Raw genomic sequence first — 24192 nt, 5'->3', positions numbered from 1 at the left:
CTGGAACAGGACGCGTATGCCGTCATGGCAAACACAACGGAGAAATTTACGATGCAGGGGGATGGAACCCCAGTATCGGCGGCTGGTCAGGGTGGGAAAGCGGGCCCGCAGGCGTCGTCATCCAGTGACCGCGGCTCTGTTGAGGTGGCTACCTTGGCCTCACCAGAGTATAAAGCTACAAGTAGTAGAACCCATAGACATGAGCATGACAACCCAAAAACCCCATATCATTTCTGTTATGTTTGTGGTAAATACGTATTCGGATGTAAAATTTTCTGCTCTTTCGGAATCCGGGGTCAAAAATATCATATCATCAAATTTTAGGGTTTTGACCTTTATTTGACCTTGATTCTGACACTTCAAGGTCAAGAGAACCCCAGATTCAGATTTAGCGACCCCGAAAACATAAATATAAATTTTTCCAGATTTTTTAATAGTCATTCCGCAATTTGACCTTCAGATGCCCTTGACCCTGACGTGATGGGGTTAAACAGACCCCGGATTCGGATTCAGCAACCCCAAAAACATATAGTGCACCTCCTCAGATATCGGAGAAAATAATTTCAATTTTTTTTGTGTGGCTGTGTAATCTATAACAATATTGGCTTCTTTATTTTTGTAATGAACAAAGGAAAACATGTCATAAGGTCATGCAAAAGTAATTTGTTTTTACAAAATTATTTTTCATTACATTTTGCTTTCTGCCACTAAGTTACTTTAATGTGGTTGGTTTAAAAAGGTAATAAATGGCAACACTGATAAATGTGCATATATAAATTAGTGTGGAAGCTGTTCAGTGGTGGCAGACACTAGTTTAAGTGCAGTTCACGATTTATAACTTGATTATCCAGCTGTGATAGTTCATCCGAATCGTCACGTACCATTGGATGCATTTTTATACAGGGTGATTGGAAAAGTTGGTACAAAATTTAAGGAGGTGAAAGTAGAGCTAAAAATAGTAAAAAAAAGTTCCTATAAACATTGGTCCTCTGGAACACCGTTACTGAGATATGGCCCTCCAAAGGGGTCTCATCATTTGGATATTTTTTAGAATAACTTTCTTTCTGATTAACATAATGGAATGAAAATTGTAAGGTATGGTAATCATACCATAAAGGCCTTTAACTATCATAAGTTTCATCAAAATTGGTTATTAATAAGAATAGTTTTCCAACTACCCTTAACAAAAATTTAAGTATTTTTTTTATTCCTTTGAATTATCAAGCAAATAATATTATTTTTTAATGAATTAGACTTTTTTGAAGGAAAAATGTCCCTACTTTCTTTTTTCGAATTCTGCGTAGTTTAGTCAGAAATAATTATTTTTTAAATAATGTGTGGCTCAGAACAGTAACGTTTTTTTTAACATTTTCACATAGTAAGCACCTTTCATGGTGACAATTTAGTTGTAATGATACTAATGATTGTCACTTTCTCGTGCTATCATTTAAATTCTTACGTTTCTTAGTTGTGATCTTTGTGCTTGACTTTGCATTTCATTCGATTTTTTTACATCCAAGAACTATTATGCTTTTACTAACAGTGAATATGCTGATATGCATTTTATTTATGGTTTCTGTAACGGAAATAGTCTGGCAGTTCAAAATGTCGGCAACGTTTCCCTGATAGAAGGCAACCTTCTGCAAGATTATTTGGGAAAATTCCTGCAACAACGATGGAATCAGGAGCCCTAACTCCAAGATATCGTAAATTTGGCCGTCCAGAGGCGTAGGCATGATTTAGACGAAGTAATTTTAGAATTTTTTTAACGTAATCCTACTGCAAGTGTAAGAAGAGCGTCTGCTGACATTTTTTCTTCAAAAAAGTCTAATTCATTAAAATATATTTGCTTGATAATTCAAAGGAATAAAAGAAATTCATTAAATTTCTGATATATCTCAGTAACGGTGCTCCAGAGGACCAATGTTTATAGGAACTTTTTTTATTATTCTTGGCTCTACTTTCACCTCCTTAAGTTTTGTACCAACTTTTCCAAACACCCTGTATATAGAGGGCTCAGAAGCCAACAGTGTAAGTCACTTTTCTCTGGAAATTGATTTACGTATTGAAGGATTCTTCTTAAAAGTTGAAATGTTTGAAATGTTATATCTCAATAAAAATAATTATTAGTATCTTTATTCTAGTTACAAGTAGCCAATTTTCTCCTTTTCTATATTCAGCGACATACACTGATTGACTTCTGAGCCCTCCATGTTACACTGTTTGAACAAAATTAAGAAATTCTTGTTACAATCCCAACCGTTGAAGCCAGTGAAGTCGCCATACTGTGCTGCTCTTCAATGTTTAAGGCCATTAATGCCGAATAACAAAACGAAATTTACCATCAACATAATAAAATTGTTTGAGGACATAAATAATTAAAATATATTGTTGGCCAAATGAACATATAATAGAAAATCTACACATTATATACAAATTATTATAATTTTTTACTTTTAGCAGAAAACTTTTAGGGATGCCTATGAGTCATTAAATTTTATTGCCAGGCATTTTTTTGCATGTTCAACTGACATTGGGAAAGACTGTACTAGAAAGTGCTAAAGCCAAACTTCTGAATATCAAATCTTATTTTATTCACTGTAGTAGGTGCCAAGTGAGAATGAAATAAAAGAAAACACAATATTAGAGTTGCTGCAACTGCAACTCGAGACTTGACTCGAGCACAGCTGCTGACTAATTTGATCGCAGCCAGAGCCACTTTTTATAGATAGACATAGGCCATGCGCACGCTGCATAGCAATACATTCTATGAAGGGTTATTGAAAATAGTTGTTTAAAAAATCTTGAGATATGTAGTCATATTTTGTGTTGTGGGATGTGGGTGATTCACTATATTTTGACCCCCTTTAACTTTTTTGTTTTAAGAGCTATAAAAAAATGTGAAAAGTTGCACGATTTTTTATGAAGTTTTCAAAAATGATAGTAGAAGAACAAATGAAGTCCAAACAAAATGACTGCAGATGTTAACTTTGTTAATTTAAATGAAACACCCTGTATATTTTTATTTATTTATTTCGAGGGTGGGGGGAAACCTGAAACTCGTGGGAACCAGTAGCTATGTTTGAATGATAGACAAGTAAAAATATAAATTGTTTATTTCAGGTAAAATTAAGTACATAAACATAATTACTGGTTAGAAAGTTAAGTAAATTCATAAAATATTTTTCTAATCAAAAAATCTATCACAGAATAATTTTATGTCAACAAATTATTTTTAATGATACTGATACTTAAAATCTTACACCCTAAAATAAAATTTGCGGTACTAAAAAAAATTGTCATTTTAATTTGGCCATATTGTATATAGCTGGTGGAATATGTATAATAATAATTTAATCATTATTAAATGTGCGTATCTATAAAACTGTACACATACCACTAAAATTAATCAAATTTGTAAAATAAAATTAGCTGTCGCAAAAGGGACATTTAAGTAAAATTTTAACAACCATCAATGACTATATATAAATACATTTATAAAAAATATAGGTAACAACTTACTAAATGCCACTCGTTAATATCATATAACTCATAATCTCATGATTTCCTTGCTGAGTAGATGTAACTAAATGTAAACGTCTTGTAAAATTCCATTTTAACGGTTAACGGACAGTCGCCAGCCTGTCTTCTTGACATACGTATTGAGCAACGTAATTACAGTAAAATATATATAAAATATATAAAATTATATAAAAATTTTGTTTGATCAACAAATATGAGATTCTCCACAATTTCCCTCCAAACCAAGTCAGTATAATTCGAGTATTAACCTACTACATTCCCGATTCAGCAATTCCTTCGTCATCTGAAAATAAACCACATAAAAAAATAGTATATCAACTCTAGAAATATAAAACAAAAATTTAACCTTCAAATCCTTGGTTTTCGTGTATTTCCCTTGAGGAACCAGAAAGATCTTTTCCTTCTAAAACTGCTAAAAGGCACTGATGAATACATATGTACTGTTGTTCGGTTTGCACCATCCACACACGTTCTTTTCTCATGGCATAAACTATTCCAAAGATGTCGACGTAGTCGCACACTAATATTTGCTGCAATATTCTATCCAAACATATAAACGTACCAGATCTACCAACGCCAGCGCTAAAAAATACCCGTATTTTCCTAACTTTTCCTTTTTCTATAAAAAATAAACAAACCTGCAATGAACCACAATGGGTCTTTGATCGGGAGGCACCCGTTCCCTAAATGCCCTTACAAACCTAACCAACGTATGAGGAGGATTAGGCACTCCAAAATCGGGCCATGTCGTGAAATGGAAGTGACGCACGACCCGCTGCTGTTCACCCTAAAAAAATGAAATGAGTTATTAACGTAACTTGAACTTGAAAGTAAAGATTCAAAAATAGTTCATTTTGATCGGAAACCTCAATAAAGTCATAAACTCAAGGAATCTGTTCATATCGGCTTTTAATTAACACCTTTTATTAAAACCAATGTCAACTAATCAAACTTAACTTATTCAAGTCGTTTTGAGAATCCTAAAAATTTGCTCTCTTTAAAACAGTTTTTTTAGAATGGGTTCCACGATAACCATTGTAAAACACGTTTTTTTTTTCCATTAACAATTACCTTTATCGGTGCATGTTCTACGGTTACCGGCTAATTGCACTTGTTCATTGGTTAGCATGCGCATAATTAACGATACCTTGAAGGGTATATGTGGAGAAATCATACGGTTTTTTTGCAGCGGGCTGACGGCCTAAGTGTCAAACCGACCAGGTCTGAATTAGCAAGTGAGACGAAGGCAGGGGTTGAAGCGAGGTGTCGAATCTGGGGATATCTCCAAAAAAATCCTTCTCACGAACGTCAGTTTTTCGGTAATATTGCTAATGCAACTAAAAATTTCCAGATTTTCCAGGGTAGGAATAAAATTAATTCTTAAAATTTGCATAATAATAGAAAATATCGTACAATCTGTGTGTGCATCGTATATAGGCATGAAATTATCCACAATGATTTTTAGGGGATGGTTTCCATGCTTATATTACAATAATCGAAGCACTGTTGTTGAGATAATCCACGTCGAAATTTGTAAAAAATAATCATCCATTTTTTGGCCGAGATGAATTTTTCAAGTCACTATAAATTACACAAATAGTTCCTGTACATCAATACACTCTGAGTAAATATACCGACAAAACCATAGGGACGTCGGTTGCCAGATGGCAGCACCAGGATCGTCCATTCCCGAAATATGAAAAGCGATCCTCCTGATATGTTAAATTAAGAAAAAAAAATCTCTCTAATGCTTATAGAAACTAAAATTGTCACTTACACGACAAACCATGAATTCACTTATATTCCAGTCAGGGTATCGAGATTCATTTAAAATTTGTACAGAAATATCACCATAATAGGCGGGCATCGTGTCATAAGGCCAATAGTGATCACATTTCTCTCTTCCCTTTTCGACGCACCGTGTCAACATAATTATAGCTCTTGAATTCGACTCCCATACCATCCTCCAAAAGTCGTCTCTTGTAGAATGCAATGGGCCTTGAGTCACCAAGAATTCTCTTGGAGAATTGTAACCCTAAAATATAAGATATATTTAAGAAACGTCATATATTTTTATTTAATACTCGTATATACGTACTGGTACATAATTTGCATTGATATAGTCCGAACCTTCTTCATCGTCTACTGGTTGTAACTTAAATCGAGAGTGATCGTAAGGCAATATGTTCGTAAATCTATTTTTAGGCCTATTGCAAGGAAGATCGGCGAAAGTACACGGTTGGTCCCTGCCTACATGTTTCAGTTCTTCAAACTCTTCGCTAAATCTAAAACACGAAAATGAAAACTTAAAATGTACAGAAAATATTTTTTTGCGATAGAGATGTCATAGTTTCAAAAAAATGTTTCTTTACTTTTCACAAGAGGTCACAAAAAATTTAAAACAAGAAACGTCAAACAATTAATTATTCTACAAGATTTTAATTAATTTAAAAAAAATGCGAGAAACATTTTTTTTGAAAATCTTTTAAAGTTCAATTTAAAACAATTGCATCTATGAGTATTTTACCTAAAATCAGAATCAGCGGACATAATCCTATAATGATTAGAGAAATTCTCTATTCTCACAGGTCTGCTGGTTTCAATTACCGAATCTGGTAGAGATATATTGTCATTATTACGAGCTTCTGTTGCTTTTCTTCCAGCAGATCTTCTACGTCTTATGAATATAACTGTTATAAATAGTATCGCTATTAATATTACTGGTATTATAACTCCTAATATTATTGGTGTGTTGTCTTGATCTGCAAATAATTATTTAGTGAATTAATGTCATGTAATAATATGAATTTATCATTAAAAAAATTAGAACCATACAATTGTTTTCTAAGCGTTCTGCTGGGCTACAGGTGTTTCAATTTGAACATTTTGTTTGTCTTTTATTTTAGATTAATCTGTTATTCATTTGAAAACAAGCGTATAGTGACAAAAATAATTTTTGTACTATACAGGCTGTTACAAATTCGCTTCTCATTATAGGGATAACGGAAAATCGTTTCCGTTATATGAACTAATGAAATTGGGGCAAAGTTGCATAATCAGTGGACCAAGAATATGCCTCTAAAAAATCAGACATGATTAGTTTTCGAAATATTTGAAAAAAAAACGAAATTTTGGAAATCCTTTTTTGGTTCATTTCAGCCTTGTTTGAGGTGATATTGAAAAAAGAACAACACATTCTCATGGCTACTTTATGCCTTCTATCGAATGGCATAATCAATTTTCAGATCAAAGTTTTGTCTTTCCAGGACCATCATCAACTTCATATTTTTAAATGACAAATTATTCTTAAAAATGAATATAAACTAAAACTCTAAATGAATATTTTAATATAGTTTAAAAAATTACAGTAAATGTTGAAAAACATTTTCATTTCGGCAAATGTTGAAAATAAAGATAACCATATGATCGGAATTTTTTACACCTGTAGCCGCAACTGTGAAAGAGCATGTCAGATATATTTGTATGAATATGCTGCAAAAAATTAGATCGGAGTTTGTTTGAATTTTGAGTACTCGAGAAACCTAGAAATAAGTATAGGCACAGGATTAAAACTCTAATAATGTTTTATTGTAATGTGTGATGATAATAGTTTAAATAACTACAGGGTCTAACAACATTTAGAAAATTTTCCGATAATTCAATAAACATGCAAATCTGAATAAAAAATTTAGATAAATTTGGAACGAATACATTGAAAATTAATTTTTCGAGACAAAATTCCTGAATCTGGTTCGGGTTGAGGCAGTACAGTACTGGGGGTCATGAAGGCTTGCAAAAAATTTTATAAAATTTCCAGGTCTGTATTTAAAAAAATTAAGCTGATTATGGTCCTGGAAATATAAAAATTGATTATGCCATTCGATAGAGGGCAAAAAGTTGCCATGAGAAAGTGTTCTTTTTTCAATATCACCTCAAACAAAATTAATTAATAAATTAAAATAAAACAAAAACGGTTTTTCAAAATTCCTTTTTTTTTTCAAATATTCCGAAAACTAATCATGTTAGTTTTGATTTTTTAGAGGCATAATGTTGGTCCCTTGATTACGCAACTTTGCCCCCATTTTAGCCGATTCGTATCTCTTACTGTTTCTGAGATCCCTGTAGTGAGAAGCAAATTTGTAACATCCTGTACAAACAAAAAAAACTAATTTTAAACCTGCATGCTTATTTTCAATTTGATTTTCAAAAACATATTTTTCAAATATTTAAAATTGTAGGAAAGGCCATTTGTGACTTGCAAATATTCTGCATTTTTAAGAAATTTAATAAAACTAAATAAAATAAATTTTGCCGAGTCATCACAACTGTAATTTATATTGTGTTTTATGTAGTTCATTGTACTTCGAGATTGGTTGACTAAGCAGTAAAATGAAACAGTGTTTTAAATATATCACTTGCGACTTCCACTGACCCATTTTTTAAATGGAAATCCTGACAGAGTTAGAAGTTTTAGCTGTACAGTAAAAATACCAGTTTTAAGTGACTTTGTAGTATGTACCTACATTAAAAGTTCCATTCTGAATCAGAATGGCACGGTACTCTCAAGAAAATGATGTGAAAGAATTTGATGTGTGTATTAATTAGTTTAAGGATTTAATGTGTACATGTGTTCAGTGTAACCAAGTGTTTGATACCTATCGATCTCCACATTCCGAGAATGGGGTGTTTTGTCCTGACCAATATATATTTTTTTGTTCTGTATGAAATCATTTACCTGGAAATTGAAAAAAAAAAAAACATAAACGTGAAATGAATTTGGCAGACAGTAGGATGTAAAAGACTGTTTCAATTGTGTTCTTAAAATGAAGTATCCTGTAATAACACGCCATAACATATTTATGTAGAATTTATGAACAAAATTGTACTAATCAAATAATAATTTAAATACAGGGTGTAACTATGAGAGGGTCAGTTTTTTAGAGGTAATAGTACGGTTTCCCTGAATACGAATCTGAAATTCTTTTTGTTTTAATCAAACAAACAGTCGAGCTATAATTAGTTTTTTAAAATGCACTTTAATTCTTGAGTAAACCGCCACTGGACGATGTAAACCGGCAACCTACAGTGCACGTGGGGGAGATAGTTCGGATTAACGGTGACGAAGCGAAGGGGGGATCAGTTGTTGTTCCGCATTTGTAGACAGTACATCAGTACATCTAACTGTGAATTTGAATGTTTTTCATCGCTGGAAGTCATCAACAGGTTGCTTTGGCTAACCTGTAGTCAGGTCTACGGGTCGTCTAAGTAGTGACTATTATTCAGAGTGAAGCGATGACAAATGTGGTATATTAAGCAGAGTCCACATTAAACTGACAAAACGAAAACAGAAAACAAAATAAAAACAAAACATTTAGGCAACAAAACAGTTCCGAAACAAAGTCCACACTGCAGACCATTTATTCAAAACAAAACAGCAACAATCATTTCATGTTTCAGTTTTGTCATTGCAGTCCTCACTAGAAGCATGTTTCGTTACCGTTTTCGTAATGCTGAAGAAGACAACGATTTCGTGTTACTGGCTGGTTATTATTATATATTTGGTTAAATTTGAAGCAGAAAAGAAGACGTTTTTGGGTGAGACCCACTTTGCGAAAACGAACGAGTTACGGAGTCGGAAATTTAATTACAGATATCCGTGAAGACGACATTGGTTTATCAGGCGAGATACGTTCTAGTTCTACCAATTTTTTACGAATGTCAAACGAAGATTTTGAAAGTTTGTTAGAATTAAACGATTTTTATAGTCACTATTTGTTGGGTCCCATAACAATGGGGTTTCTCGATACGTCTCTATTAATTTACAAGTGTTATCCACTGTCCACTTCGTTTTTTCCAACATCCTTTCACAGTAATTATATTCAACAAATGAGCACACCCGAATGATACTTTTAGTTTTGTTTCTCCGTCCACACTGAATCGACACAGTTCCTGATAAAGCAAACAAAACAGAAACCCTTTCATATTTACCGACAAATGACGGGACTCGAAAATGTTCGGGAATCCGGCGACAAAACAGAGCCGACAAAAAAATCGCTGAAATGTTGCAAATTTGTTGCAGAATTATTTCTCCTTTGTCGGTTTGATGTGGACCCGGCATTAAGGTATATTGAGTCTCGGTTAAGACTTGATAAACTAATCAGGCAATTAGACTGTGAATAGACTATTATAAAATAAATCAGTATATGTACAGTCTAATCATGTGATTACTTAACCAAGGCTTAACCGAGACTAAAAGTACTGGGCTCAAGTGTATGTAAGAACTGAGAGACCCGCAATAGCTAGCCATTTTATTCCTTGTCCAGTGTCGACCATTAGAAGTTATGTTTAAACAGAAAAGTTAAAAGTGGCAGGTTACACATTTATGAGAACTTTAAACGCCAATACGCAATGTTCCCATTTGTGCATGCGTTGTGACTAAAGCGCACCGTTATTTGAGGTACACTAGCTTGTCCAGCGGCGGGGTACAAAAATACTAAAAAAAAAGGTTAAAAAAAATTAAGTTTTCATGACAAAACTTCGGGCAAAAAAATAAACTACTGACACGTGTTTCTAAAGGTCAAAGGAATCCTCTGTATAAATATGACCTCGACTCAAAGTTACACCCTGTATGGAGCTATTAGCAAAATTGCTTACAGAGTTCACATTAATTTTTATTGCAGAGTAATATTCTGTGACAAAACATATACAGGGTGTTCCTTAATGATATGCAAATATTTAAAGGATGATTCTACTTGGAAAATTGATGATAGTTTGCTTTATAAACTATGGTCCAAAAATGTTCCATTGCAAAAATACGGGGTGTTAAAATTTTAGGAAAAAGAAGGAAATTAATTAATATTTTTGAAACCGCTCGACTTCAAAATGTCAGAAATGCAAGTGACACATTCCAGGCCAACTAGGTTTATTGAAAAATTGTATTCTTCAATATTTACTTTAATTATATACAACGGGTTTTTATTTTTTACTTAGAAACGGCGCATTGCAGGACAAAAACTCAAGAGAGCTCTTATTTTTCGAATTGAAGAGGGATTTCAAAAATAATTTTATTTGAAAAAAAAACCATTGGCGTACCATTTTTTTCTTTAAAAATATCAAAGTCTTAAAAGTCTTAAATATTCACATATCATTAAGGAACACCCTGTATATTTATGCGAACACTTCATTTTCTTAGAGCAAGCACACTGTACAATATATTTGTGACATATTAAAAGTTATTTTGTGTGTTTACAGCTACACTGGCTACATGTTAACCTTAAAGGAATAAAAAGAAGGCTTGCAATCAGTTCTAGTAAAGTTTATTCTTCTCACACGTGACAGGCAAATACATCAATTTTTTTTATTTGACAGGATTTAGGTAATCAGATTCAATACGAGGTTTAAAATAATGGAAAATTTGTATTAGCCACTGCGATATTATTTTAAAAAATCCTTAAGAATGCTCTACAAATGACGTCATGAAAAATTTTTTTAATTTTTTAGATACATGCGTGAAGTGATTAGACATAGACATTCGGTTATAAAATAAAATAGAACACGAGATTATTATGATGATTAAATAAATATTACGCTTACTCTACCAATTTATTACAATTAGTTAAAAACAATTAAAACAAAACTACATAAATTGTTATTATAATTACGAACAAATACACCACACCCTCTACTCCAATACCTTTGACTAACCACAAAATTAAACCCCGTTTACGTAAAATTAAGGTTTACACAAAACTTATATCTCTATAAAATTACATCAATCATTTTATTTACCTGTTTGAATGGGAAAACTGTAACTCGTATCTGTAAATTTATCTGGTGCAGTGAACGCTCTGATCTTAACCCTATAGATGGAGCCTGATTTTAGTGGACCATTGCAATAGCCGACTTGTCTAATATCACACGAGTCCCCTCCTATCGTAAAGTCCTCCACAGAACTATTGAAGAAGGGATAATAAGGGTCCATGACCTGGTAAGGCGGCCAAACTGAATATGCCTGTACGTCACGCCAACTTGGCATTTCCAAGCCGGAGGCATTTTTCGAATCGTCCTCAGCAACAATAATCGCATAGGATATCACCTAAGAGAAAGACATATATTTCATAGATGTAGAGGATACAGAATTCATAACGGAGAACATAAGGAAATCACTTACAGGTCCGTTAGCTTCGCTAAAGTAATTTTTTCTAAATCGAATTTGTATGGTGGTGGAGCTCTTGCAAACCTCAGTCGGGACGACCTGCATGCTAGGCTTTGGTGGAGGTAGGATAGGCATTTTTTGTTTCCACGTCGTTTCTGGCCCGAATCCTACTCTCGTTTCCGCCTGTATCTTAAAAATGTATGTTCTGCCTGGTACCAACTGCCTTATAATTCCCCTAAACTCGTGAGCATCAAAGTCTTTAGATGACGTATGATGTGAGCCCTAAAATATTTTTAACAATACAGATACAGTTTATGTATAATCGATGAAATAAGTACATTTATTTTTCATTACATGTATACATATTTATTAATAACTTACAATTACAATTACAATTTTGCTTCCTTATAAAGTTAGCATGCCATCAAACAAAATTTGTTTAGTTTTATTTTTAGGTAACTAGCGCTTTTTAAGATATTTTAACGAAGAGTCATGTCACTGATTTAAACTTTTTCAGTTTCAAAACTGAATAAGAGATCAATATGCCTCTCAAAACATGTAGAACTTTAAACCAACGATGTAGCAAGTAACCCGACAATGGGGTGTTTTCCAACTTTTTAATTACACAAAACGTAATTACTGATTTATAAATTAGAATTAGTTACTTTGGCAAATATTGAACAAGCGTCTAGTTATCAAAATTTTCAAAGAATGTGGTTTTAATTGGTATTTTACGTGTATAAATGACTTTTACACATATCTTTTGCAAATGAAAAACTGCTCCATCTGACAATGATGGTGTCCTCCAATTTCCTTCGATTATCGAAAATACTGAATAAAACCTTATTTAATGTCTAATTAATTAAGAGTGTGTCAGATAAAAAAAACACCAAAGGACTTTTCGTCCCAGAATTCCTCCTTCTTTCTACTCCTATGTGTCTGTTAACTATTTTTGGGACACCCTATGTTGTAAAATATTTAAAGGACTATATTTCCGTAAGTACTGCACTTTTGAATAAAGGGTTTATCTGAATCATAACAAAGTTTAACACAGTTACTAATCTAGTGAAAGAGTGGGTGAAATTTAATTGAATAATATAGGCCAGGAAAAAGAGCTGGGAAATGACCACTTCGCGACTTTTGTTTTTCGGCAAGCTGAATTTATCACTGTAGATGCTAAATATTATGCACAATAACATATTAGTTTCCACAGTCATAAAAATGGGGGGAAGACTGTTTACAGGGTGGTTAATTGTATAATTTTTACGTAAATTCACGTTTTTCGCTTATAACTTTTTTCCGTTTATTTCCACATTATTAAATTTTTTAGTCGGTTGGAAAAAGGAAATATACGACGCGCGTGATATAGTTATATATTATTACATATTCCGGAAAGCTTATGAAAAGAGCTTTAAGTTAAAAAAAAGATCGTCAAGATTCGTTGAAATACAACGGAGTTACAGACTGTCAAAGTTGACGGCCTATTGTTAAACAAATTAGGTTGGTAGCGGCAAAAAAAAATAGTGTCATAACCGGCAACACGAGTACTTTCGCAGATAAAAATATTTTATTTGTGGAAGTTTGTTAAGTGCATATTGTTAAAAGTCAGTGGGTCGCTTAATTTTTCAGCGAATCGTGGCGCGGTGGGAGGGTGGGAGAAGCGAACGACAGCGAGTCCGAAGAAAATGACGATAATATTCATAGTCCTGCCATTAAAAAAGCGAAATTTACTAGAAAATAATATATTTGACAGTCTGTAACTCCGTTGTTTTTCAATGAATTTTGACAATAGATTTCAATGTATTATTATGAAATCTACCATGAAAAAAATCAGTGCGATTGTGGAAGATGCTCGGGATCGTCCAGACTAATAATTAGTTAATTTGTTTATAAGGCCATAACTTGTAAACTATTCAACTTACCGATTCCAGATTTCGTGCGAGTTATTAAACAGTGATAAGGAATGATAGGATGCGATGCCAAAACGCAGTTTATAAATGTTTAATTCAAAAGTATAAATAAACTTCTTCTGTTTATAACTTTTGATCTAATTTTTTGATGCTCGAGGGCTACTTTTGTAGGTCTTTTGAAGACGAAAAAAAAAGTACTTTACTGTTTTCTCGTGGAAATAAATGGAAAAAAGTTATAAGCAGAAAACGTGAATTTACGTAAAAATTATAGAATTAACCACCCTGTAAACAATCTTCCCCCCATTTTCATGACTGTGTACATTAATATGTTATTGTACATAATATTTAGCGTCTACAGTGATAAATTCAGTTTGCTGAAACAAAAAGTCGCGTCCAACTCTATATTTCCTGGCCTAAATAATACTTTTCTACAACTGATAATTGCTGTAGAAAATTCAAATCCATTTTCCTTTGAAACAATGTATTTTAACGATATGCGACAAGAATGTTTTTTACGGTAATTGAAGTAACCTTTCGCAAGATATCTGCAAAAAAAAACAAGACTTTTTGGTATTGTTAACAACCCTCATATTTTAGGTAAAAAAATAATATGTACAATTTCACCTCCCCAAAAATCATTGTATACTAATGTCATTTAAGTATTTAAAAAAGTCATTGTAAATGAAATAAAAACTGTTTTTTTGAAGGACCATGATTTCTACGAAGCAAAACAACTATTTGCTCTAATTTGGTTTAGATTTATCCAGAATACTTTTCAGTATTTTTTTCAAACACACTGTATTAATTGGTTTATAAGAAAAACAATATTTTGTACAATTTATACGTAGGAAAATAAATAAAACACATAAAATTTCCGATATGCTTACATTTTGCTTACCTCTTGTTCGTAAGTAATAGTAAATTTTCTAATGACTCCATTTTGTTCCGCAGTTGGCAACGACCACTCAAAAAGTATATCACTAGGCTGAATATCAATAGGTTCAAACTTCTCGACTTTTCCAGGTATGGACTCCTTTGTTGTAAATATCGCAGATACCGGTAGAGATCTCCTTAAAATGCTAGATTCTGTACCACTCCGTACTATCACAGTGAAAGTATAATTTCTATGAGGCTTCAGGTCATTTATTGTAATCGAGTTTTGTAACGTTAAATTTTGAATAAACACGTTTTCGGAAGTTAGATATTGCACTTCAAAGGCATTGTACTCGCCGCGAGGCGATGCCCATGCCAACGTTATTTCAGTGTCCGATATATGGGTTGCATTGATACCGGTTATAGGTTCTGGATCTACAAAAATAATTTGTTAATGACGAATATTTCTGTTACGATACAGTCCGCTTACATAATCTATCCTGTCTTTGTAAAGGTTGACTGAGAACGTCCTTTGAGATGGTCCACACGGTAATATTATATAATCTACCTGGTACGAGCCCCGTAAAGGTAACTAATCTATCTGAATCATTCGCAGCTTTTTGTTGATCGGGAATGTTTGATTCGGAAAGGGAGAACTTATAAAAATCAAATTTTGACGAAACCTGTGGGGTTGGCGTGTATCGTAGACTGATAGAATCTGTAGACTGCTGATTATTTACTACCACTACTTCAGATTGTATTAAAGGCACTGAAAACAATTAATCGTCAGACTAAAACAGTTTTATTATTTATCTACTTACTTGTTCTTGTCTTTAGTGTTGTTATGTCACTCTCTAAATCATAAGAAACAGCTTGTATGTAAAATTTATACTCAACACCTGGAATTAATTCCCCCACTAATATTCTTATCGGTCCTGTATCATTTTGACTTTGACTGACATTTCTAGAGTTTAATTTCGTGGGATTCGATGACTCTTCCCATTTTACAATGTAGGTCTCGACTCGTCCGTCAGGTCTTGGCCATTCTAAGGTTACGTTATTGGAGTCCACCAGAGGTGCGATATTCGAAACAGGATTTGGTCCTGGTAAAAAAAAAAGTTTTAAATTTTAAGGTTCCAAATTCTAATCGCACGGTTTTACTTACGAACTGTGTGGTTTAACTGTTGCGGTTCGTTGCTTTCTAAACCGTAACTCACGGTATTAACCTGAATTGTGTATCTTTCTCCTGGTGTCATGTCTGTTACTTCTGCCTCAGTATTTTGAACGGGAGGTAATTTTATCCACTGATTTATTGTGTCTGTTCTATATCGAATCGCATATTCGGAGATTAATGAATCGGCGGGAGCTGCCCATTGCACGATCACAGAGTTTGTGGTGGTTTTTTCTATTGACATATTTGTTGTAGGTCTTGGAACTAAAAATATGTAGTTATATAACTATTACTTCTAAAAATAGTGTTAATCAATTTTTCTCCTTTCTTGTTCTTCTTAAAACTTTTTTCAATACGTACAGGGTGTCCCAAAATTTCATGAACATAGAGCTCCCAGAGATTTTTGTGATGAAAATGACACAATTTTTCTAAACTTATTTCTATCCAAAGTTGATTGGTCTAACCACTAGAGGACGTCAAAAATGGCAAAACAATTTTCTTTTTTTTTTTAAGTAACACTGAAACACTTTGATTTAAATATTTGTGGTTGTTTATAGGCTTACATAGAAGAGTTGACCAGTTGAATACTGTAGATTAGTGTGAATGTAATTGCACGCAATAATAAATCGTGGTATCTTCAGGACTTCTTGTTTTTTTTTTTTGTTTTACACAGTTGTATAAAAAAATTAAGAAGTCTTATCTGTTTTATATTGGAAGACAGCCAATAAAATGCACACAAGGTACATAGAAATACTGTTTTCTTATTCAAAAATTGGATGCCAATGGTGACGACTAATAAAATAATTAATTACATGAAGGCCGTTAGGAAAACAAAATATTTACGAAAAATATATTATCTGTTTTATATTGGAAGACATCCAATAAAATGCACACAAGGTACATAGAAATACTGTTTTCTTATTCAAAAATTGGATGCCAATGGTGACGACTAATAAAATAATTAATTACATGAAGGCCGTTAGGAAAACAAAATATTTACGAAAAAAAAATTGAAAAAAACTTTTCTGATATAATAAACTCAAATCGTAGTCACCTGGAAAAGAGTTCTGTGTATTTTAACAACTTCAGTTACTGAAAGTGCTGCTGAGTCATCGAGTGCTGTTGAAAACTTATGGTGAACATACTCCATCGATAAAAACGTGTGAGTATTGGTTTCAACATTTTAGAAGAGGTGATTTCGATACAGTTGACAAAGAACGCTCTGGTCTACTGAAAAAGTTTAAAGATGAGGAATTGGAAGTACTACTCGAACAAGATTCATTTCAAATGCAAGATGAAGTTGCTGAATCGTTGAATATTAATCGTACAACCGTTTCCAAACGTTTAAATGCCCTTAGTATTATTGAAAAGTAAGGAAATTGGGAACCATACGAATTGAAGCCACGAGATGTTGAACGGTGATTTTTCACATGTGAACAATTGCTTCAACACCAAAAAAGAAAGGGTTTTTTGTCTTATCGTCACTGGCAATGAAAGATGAAGAAGCTATGGTAAATCTAGGTGTAGAAAATCATGTGTTTTATCTGATCATGCATCAATATCAACGGCAAGACTGAATTTTCATGGTTCGAAGCTCATGCTCTGTATTTAGTGGGACCAGTTTGGTATTGTGTACTATGAGCTCCTTCAACCAAATGAAACAATCGCTGAACTTTACCGAACACAATTGATGTGTTTTGAGCCGTACATTGAAGGAAAACTGTGCAATTTGAGCAAAGGCATGATAAAGTAGGTAATTTTTCAACATGACATGTTTCTCATCAAGTCAAAAAATACTTAGAAATGCGATGTTTTACCCATCTCCTATATTCATCAGATATTGCTCCATTGGATTATTACTTGTTCCGATCCATGGAACTATGGTCTAGCTAAGCAGCACTTCCAAACTTACGAAGATACGAGAAAAATTGGATTGATTGGTGGATCAAAAGATGAATTATTTTTTGACACGGAATCCCTATGCTGTCAAAAAGACGGGAGAAAGTAGTGGCTAGAGATGGACAATATTTTGAAAAATAATATTGTACACAATTTTTCACAATAAAGCCTTGAATTTACAAACAAATCCCTCAAAATTCATTCACATTGTAAAAGTATACTAAATTTAAATTAATTTATATCAAAAGGTTATTTGCAATTTTTGTATTTTCTAAATTTTATGCCCTATAATGGCTACACGAAGTGACTTTGGCTACACGAAGTAACTTTGGCTAAAAGTAAGTTTAGTTAAATCATCTTATCTTGCCCCGAAGAATCTGTGGGAGTTCCATGAACACAAAATATTGGGACATCTATATGATCGACGTATTATAAAAATAAATATTAAAATGCAGCCATAAACTTACAGACAGGTTGAAAGTACTCGTGTGGTTCACTTTTAAGTCCGTGTGAAATAGCAAACACTTTTACAAGATACCCTCCTCCTGGATACAGATGTTTCAAAATAATTTTAGAGTCATACGTAGTTCTGATACTTTTCTCATCGGTATCGTTTCTTATCCACTGAACTTCGTATTTATCTTGTTTGGAATTTACGTCAGATTTCCAACTTATATTTAATCCATCTATTATAGGTTTTAAGTCTTCAATAATTGGTGCGCTTGGTTTAGTTGCCACGTAAATCATATTTTCTACGGATAGCTGATCTTTGGAAACGGCTTGTACTGTTACAGAGTAATTTCTTCCTGGTAATAAGGCCTCGAGAGTTATTTTGCTTTTATTTGTTGGGATGGTGTTGCTGTCACCAATAGTACTTTCTACCTCGTGATACGAAACTAAATAACTTTCCTGTGTACTTGTTGGATTTGGAGTCCAGGAAATGGATATGGCCCCACTACTTTCGTCATATTCAGAGACTAAATTTTCAACACCTAATGGCTCTGAAATATAAAATATTACTTTATGTGCTGAAGTTTCATAGTTCTACAATGTTTAAAATGTTGGTACAGCAGTATTGCAGAAAAAATATTTTTAAAATAACTTACCTCCTATTAGTTTACTTATCAGTTTTAGCAGTTATTGAAATTAAAATATAAATTACATTTTATTTAATTACTAACTCTTATTCTTTTACTGCAGAAATGGTTTAGACAAATTATTGTGGATAATTAATTAGGTGATGATTTTTGTCCATAGATGTAATACATAGTTGGAAACAAAATATTATTTAATGATTTCATTATGTCGGAAACATGTTTTTTTTTATTGGTACTATTTGGACATATTTCTTTGGTAATTATTAATTATTTCTTATTTACTCTTAATATCTTAGTAAAGAATTACCTTACACTTCAAAAACGTCTTACAAATTTAGAAATAATATTAAACACTTCAAAAACAATTAATACATTTGGAAATAATCATTTAACATGCTTATTTTCGTTTAAACACTACAAAATGTATACTAAAATCTGGAAAACTGAGAAAACCTGGAATTATCAGGCAATTTCATGGATCAGGAAATATCGGGAATTTCTCTAATTATTTAATGGAATTTTTTTAACTTTAATTATAACTGGTTTTTATTTACGAGGTGCTACCAATGGATGTTATAAATTTTTTATTATAATTTAAGAAAAACATTTTTTTTTTGTCAATACCAAATAAGCACTTAAGTAGATAGATATACTGTGGAAAGTGGCGTATTAATCATCAAAATGAAAAATAGTCCATAATTTTAAAATTTTTCAATAGTGGTACATTTGGACTACTTACATATTTTTTTAGAGTAGGCACATCAGTATAAGTTGAGGTAATGATTTCTCCGTCAAAAAAATTCCCATTTTTTTTGAAAACTGTATTTTAAATTTTAGTTTGGCACATATAATGCCATTTTCTTTTATACCAAAATTCTCTTAATACGTGTGACTATGGTATACTTTGATACCATAGATGCGGGTTACTTGAGCACGTTGTGGTAACTCGAGATACAAAATCGTTTTCTCAGAAATGTTTTGCCCACTCTCTATCAATCGAAAGTTGAACAACAAAAAAGTACCTATGTAGGTTTCTCTGGCTTTTTATGACGCATAACACTTCTAGCAAGTGCCCACTTATGCAAAAAAAAAAATATTGAAAAAAGGTGAGTAAAATGTTTTTTTAACCCTTACTACTTTCTCTTACCCTTGACAACTGGTTAGGGTTACCAAGTTACACCTTGTTGCATTTGATTTCCTAGTCATTCAGCTTAATTAATTACAAGGTTATCTGAAAATATTAAGCGATCCAGAGTAGAAGTATCTATACGCATACTTGAAGAATATTTTAATAAATTAGAAGTTATTCTGCAAGGCATACTGACAGAAAACCTAGTAAAATTATGACGAGACTAATTTCTTCAAAGACCCCGGGCAAAGTAAAATCATTGCCCGTCGTGGTGTTAAACATGCCGAAAGAATTATAGACCACTCGAAGAGCTCCACCTTGGTAATATTTGCTTGCAGTGAATCCGGTGTTCTTCTCCCTCCATACGTAGTATATAAATCCGAACACCTATGGCAAACATGGAGGGAAGGTGGACCCAAGGGATGTCGGTATAACCTCAGCAAATCTGGATTATTCGACCAGATTTTATACAAAGATTGGTTTTTTAAAAACGCACTTCCATATTTTAAAAAACTAAATGGACCTACTAATTGGAGATAACTTAGCGAGCCACGATTGTCTCAATAAACGTCATAAAATCATGTAGTGACAACAACATTCGCTTTGTCGCGTTACCTCTTAATAGTACACATCTCACTCAGCCTCTCGATGTGTGCTGTTTTCGTTCCATAAAAGAAACTTGGAGAAGACTTCTGAAAGTGTGGAAACAGAAAAATAAGGGTCCTATTAGGAAAGATATGTTTCCAAGTCTGCTCAAATCTACACTAAACAAGATTGGTGCCATACTTGAAGAAAATATTAAATCGGGCTTTCGTGCGACAGGTTTGGTCCCATTAGATAGAAATGCCATATTAAAGAGAATCCCCAGGCAAGACAGAACTGTCGACAGTTCTGCTTTAAATGACTCTTTGAAGGACTTGTTCCAAGAAACGCAATTTGGCAAAAATGATCAAAGCCACAAAGATCCAAAAAGAAAAAGTTGAATGTTCCCGCAGGGAACCCCGATGTACCTGACGAGAGCGAAATAGAAAAAAATGAATTCATTTGTAAACTTTCCACCTCGAGTCAAACCTTGAGAGGTGCAATAACTTTGGAACCAAAGAATATTTATTTTTATTTGTTATAGCCAGAAATATTAAGTTTTTTTAAATTTTTTACGTTTATATACCCTTATATGAATAAATAACTTTTTTTAAAATAATAAAACCGTCTCAAGTAACCTTTTTTTAACACATACTTGAAATAAATGTGTAAATGCATAAGGTTTTTCAAGTAACCCGAACGATAGGGTAACTTGAGACACCGACATTTTATTTTCTTTTGCCGAAAATATTGAAGTTAAGTTATAATTATTATATGCAATCGATAGAGGAAGGTATTTCATATAAATTCCCAATTTTTGCAAATCAATTTATTGCCTTTTAAATATTCTATAAACAATTTTGTTTGAAAAGTGTACTCGAGTAACCCGCATCTCGGTATAAAAAATTATTGCTAGTTTTTTAATTACAATAAAAAAGCTCCCCATTTGGTACAAATTTAATAACAGTCAGTGTACAATTTTTGAAAAAATCATACCAAAAAAAAGAGAAATGGTGAAAAATGGAAATCTGGAAAATTTTTCAAATCTGCCTGGAAGTATTTGGAAATTTAAAATATCTTAAACATCTGTACAACAATCTCACACCATTTAAAAGGACATTCTGTGGGTTGTTAACTTACTTAAAGTCACATCTGCAGTCACTGGCCAGGATGTAACTTTTCCAGAAACAGTTTTAACGATTACTGAATACGTTTTTCCAGGTTCTAAATTATCTTTGAATTCCCAAAATGTTGGTTCCTCTTTTGGTCTAGGCACCGGTAGTGACTTCCGGCCATTATTTATGGATACTTGATACTTATCAAATTCACTAAAACAATATTTTAATGTTTTATGAAGTAATAATTACATTATCCCAAAATATATTATTATACTTATATTAATTCTAATTAATTTAATAATCATTTTAAAGTATAATAACTTATAGATAAAATAGAAGATAACATAAAAAACATTTACTTATAACATTTTGTCCGGATAGAATTTAGTGTTACCTTTTTCCATTTGGTGCTTCCCAATGAACGACAAAAGAGTAAGGTGTCATTTTACTTTTATCAAAGGTGATTTTTTGAGGTTTTAAAGGAACGGTTCTGTATTGTGCAGTCGTAGGAGTAGAAATTTCATCCTCCGACATTGTCTGAACAGATATATTATAAGCTCTACCAGGAACAAGACCTTTGAAAGCAGCTTGTGCCGGTCCTGGAGGCTCTCCTTCCTTTTCAACGTAAAGTACACTATCATTTGCATTTGGTGGATCTATAGAAACCTTATAATGACTATATATACCTGCCGGATAAGGGGGCTGCCATAAAACTAATAAAGTTGTTTCATTTCTAAACCATACTATAAATTTACCAGGTGTATTTGGTTCTAAAAGAGTAGAGGTATTGAAATTTGGAACTGTCTACTCGGTAGATTGAATGACTTACTGGTGGTAAAATTTCTAGATGTGTACGCTGCGCTTTCTTTATTTTCAAATACCGTGAAGGCTTGAATTTGATACGTTGCTCCAGGAACAAGATCGTTCAGCCTGTATTGAGTACCATCTACGTTTTCTATTGTAAGAGTTTGTGTTTTTGGATCGGGAATGTGAACTAAAGGATTAATTTTTAATTTGAAACTTGTGAAGCTGCCTTGTGCTGGAGGATCCCATGATATTATAGCTGACTTTCCATTACGAACTTGTACCGAAAGGCCTGAAGGGGGGTCTGGAACTAAAGCAAAGTCGAAGGTTTTACTTTCTGCTGTTTTATGTGCACGGCAAAATATTCCTTGCACTCTTGCATTCATGTAGTCTAGCTATTATCGTAATTTTGACAAGTATTTTACCTGTAGTAAAATTCGCTGTCCAAGTAAGAGTATTATGCGTAGCATTAGAATAATACAACCAAAAATCGTATTTGGTTCCCGGTAACGCTTGAGAGAATTTGATGACATCTCTGATGTCTTTTGATGCGATTGTTGTATTTGGAGCTGGATATCCAAATGGAGGATAATAATCCAGTCTATAAACTACACCATCTTGTCCTAAATTTCCTGGAATGTGTATAACTAGTTCTGCACCTAATATCACCTACAAAATTTGTAAAAGTAAGGACATTAAAAGTATACATAAACATTGTGATGCAACATGCAGATCACTGTGTTAAATCTTGCGACAGGGAAGTGTGAGACAAATAAAAATTAGGTTTTGTACTCATATTTTAAGTATAATTTAGTAATACAAATAAATTCTTGCTAACATTATTGATTTTCTATATGTAAGAGATTTAGTTTTTAGTTCAGAACAGTTTTATCCAACTTTTCCTTTAGAATGCTTTGGCATACTTTTATCTTAATGTTATATTTTTGAAGAAAATCTGTCTACATATTTTACAAATTGTGTTTAATTATGCAAATATCTTTCAAATTCTTAGAAACAGCCATGTATTGTTAATGATGTTGAACAGTTGTAAGGAAATTAAAATTTTGCAGTTCCTCGCAGAGACAACATTACAACTTTCTACTTTAGTTATTAATCATTCTAATAGGTATTAGATATTTAAAAAAAAATTTAATGAAATTTCTATTTCATATTAAATATTAACCAAACTTATATTACTTTGTTAAACTTAACAATTAACACATTTTGGATTCTCGCTATTCAAAAAAGTGACTAATATATAACAATTACATTTACTAAGTATGAGTAAGAGTTTTCTATTAATTTTTTCAAGTTTTTAGAAAATTTGGAATTTTAAGAAACATGGTTCTAAAACAATTATTGGAAATATGTTTCATAATATTAGCTTGCCAAACTTGATTACTAGGATTCTACATTAAAAAAAAAACAGGTTCTGAAAATACTTCCTCAGGGAGCAACAGTCCTTGAAGGTGCATCTATGAGGATTTTTACTCAATATATCTGAAGCTTGTAGTAATAAACCAATATAATTTTAGAGATATACCTACTATATTATTCTCAATAAGACGTGTAGTCAATTATTCTAAAATTTTATTTGGAAATATGTAGTCAAAAGTACTGGGTGGTAAAAACTACTGCAACTTTTTTGTGGGAAGTTCTTTTAAAGGTTTGTTACAAAATTTTTAAAATTCTAGAATTAAAACATTAGACTGCAATAGTTTTCAAGTAAAATCATAAAAGACCTTGAAAATATAAAAATTACCAAATCGGGTGTCCTTTGATTAGCCTGCCAACTTCATCACTAAATTCTTGTTCAAAAACAAGAAAAAAAAGGGGCTTCAGGCTCTCCTTAGTGGAGCACAATCAAGATAATTAAAGATCGATTTTAATTGAAGAACAGTATATTCAATC

At 32.6% G+C, this 24192-nt stretch overlaps 1 protein-coding gene across 1 annotated transcript in view; it reads right to left on the bottom strand.

Moving 5' to 3' along the window:
* Nucleotides 1-3100: 3100 nt before the first annotated feature.
* The window catches only part of LOC108911887 (tyrosine-protein phosphatase 10D), a 31621-nt gene continuing 10529 nt past the window's right edge, over nt 3101-24192 (bottom strand). Inside the window, exons 2-18 of the mRNA XM_018716962.1 lie at nt 22707-22950; nt 22307-22591; nt 21872-22247; nt 21500-21687; nt 18019-18552; nt 15647-15916; nt 15303-15584; nt 14972-15250; nt 14507-14916; nt 11714-11980; nt 11332-11638; nt 6071-6305; nt 5642-5828; nt 5321-5578; nt 4182-4330; nt 3890-4125; nt 3101-3826 (exon numbers count right to left, since the gene is read on the bottom strand). Of these exons, the coding sequence (XP_018572478.1) occupies nt 3795-3826; nt 3890-4125; nt 4182-4330; nt 5321-5578; nt 5642-5828; nt 6071-6305; nt 11332-11638; nt 11714-11980; nt 14507-14916; nt 14972-15250; nt 15303-15584; nt 15647-15916; nt 18019-18552; nt 21500-21687; nt 21872-22247; nt 22307-22591; nt 22707-22950 (4539 nt within the window). The 3' untranslated portion in view covers nt 3101-3794. The remainder of the gene's footprint in view (nt 3827-3889; nt 4126-4181; nt 4331-5320; nt 5579-5641; nt 5829-6070; nt 6306-11331; nt 11639-11713; nt 11981-14506; nt 14917-14971; nt 15251-15302; nt 15585-15646; nt 15917-18018; nt 18553-21499; nt 21688-21871; nt 22248-22306; nt 22592-22706; nt 22951-24192) is intronic.

The sequence above is a fragment of the Anoplophora glabripennis genome, unplaced genomic scaffold (assembly GCF_000390285.2).
Source record: "Anoplophora glabripennis isolate ALB-LARVAE unplaced genomic scaffold, Agla_2.0 scaffold539, whole genome shotgun sequence".
Lineage (NCBI taxonomy): Eukaryota > Metazoa > Arthropoda > Insecta > Coleoptera > Cerambycidae > Anoplophora > Anoplophora glabripennis.
Note: the sequence above shows the minus strand (reverse complement) of the source record. Positions and strands in the feature narration are given on the sequence as shown.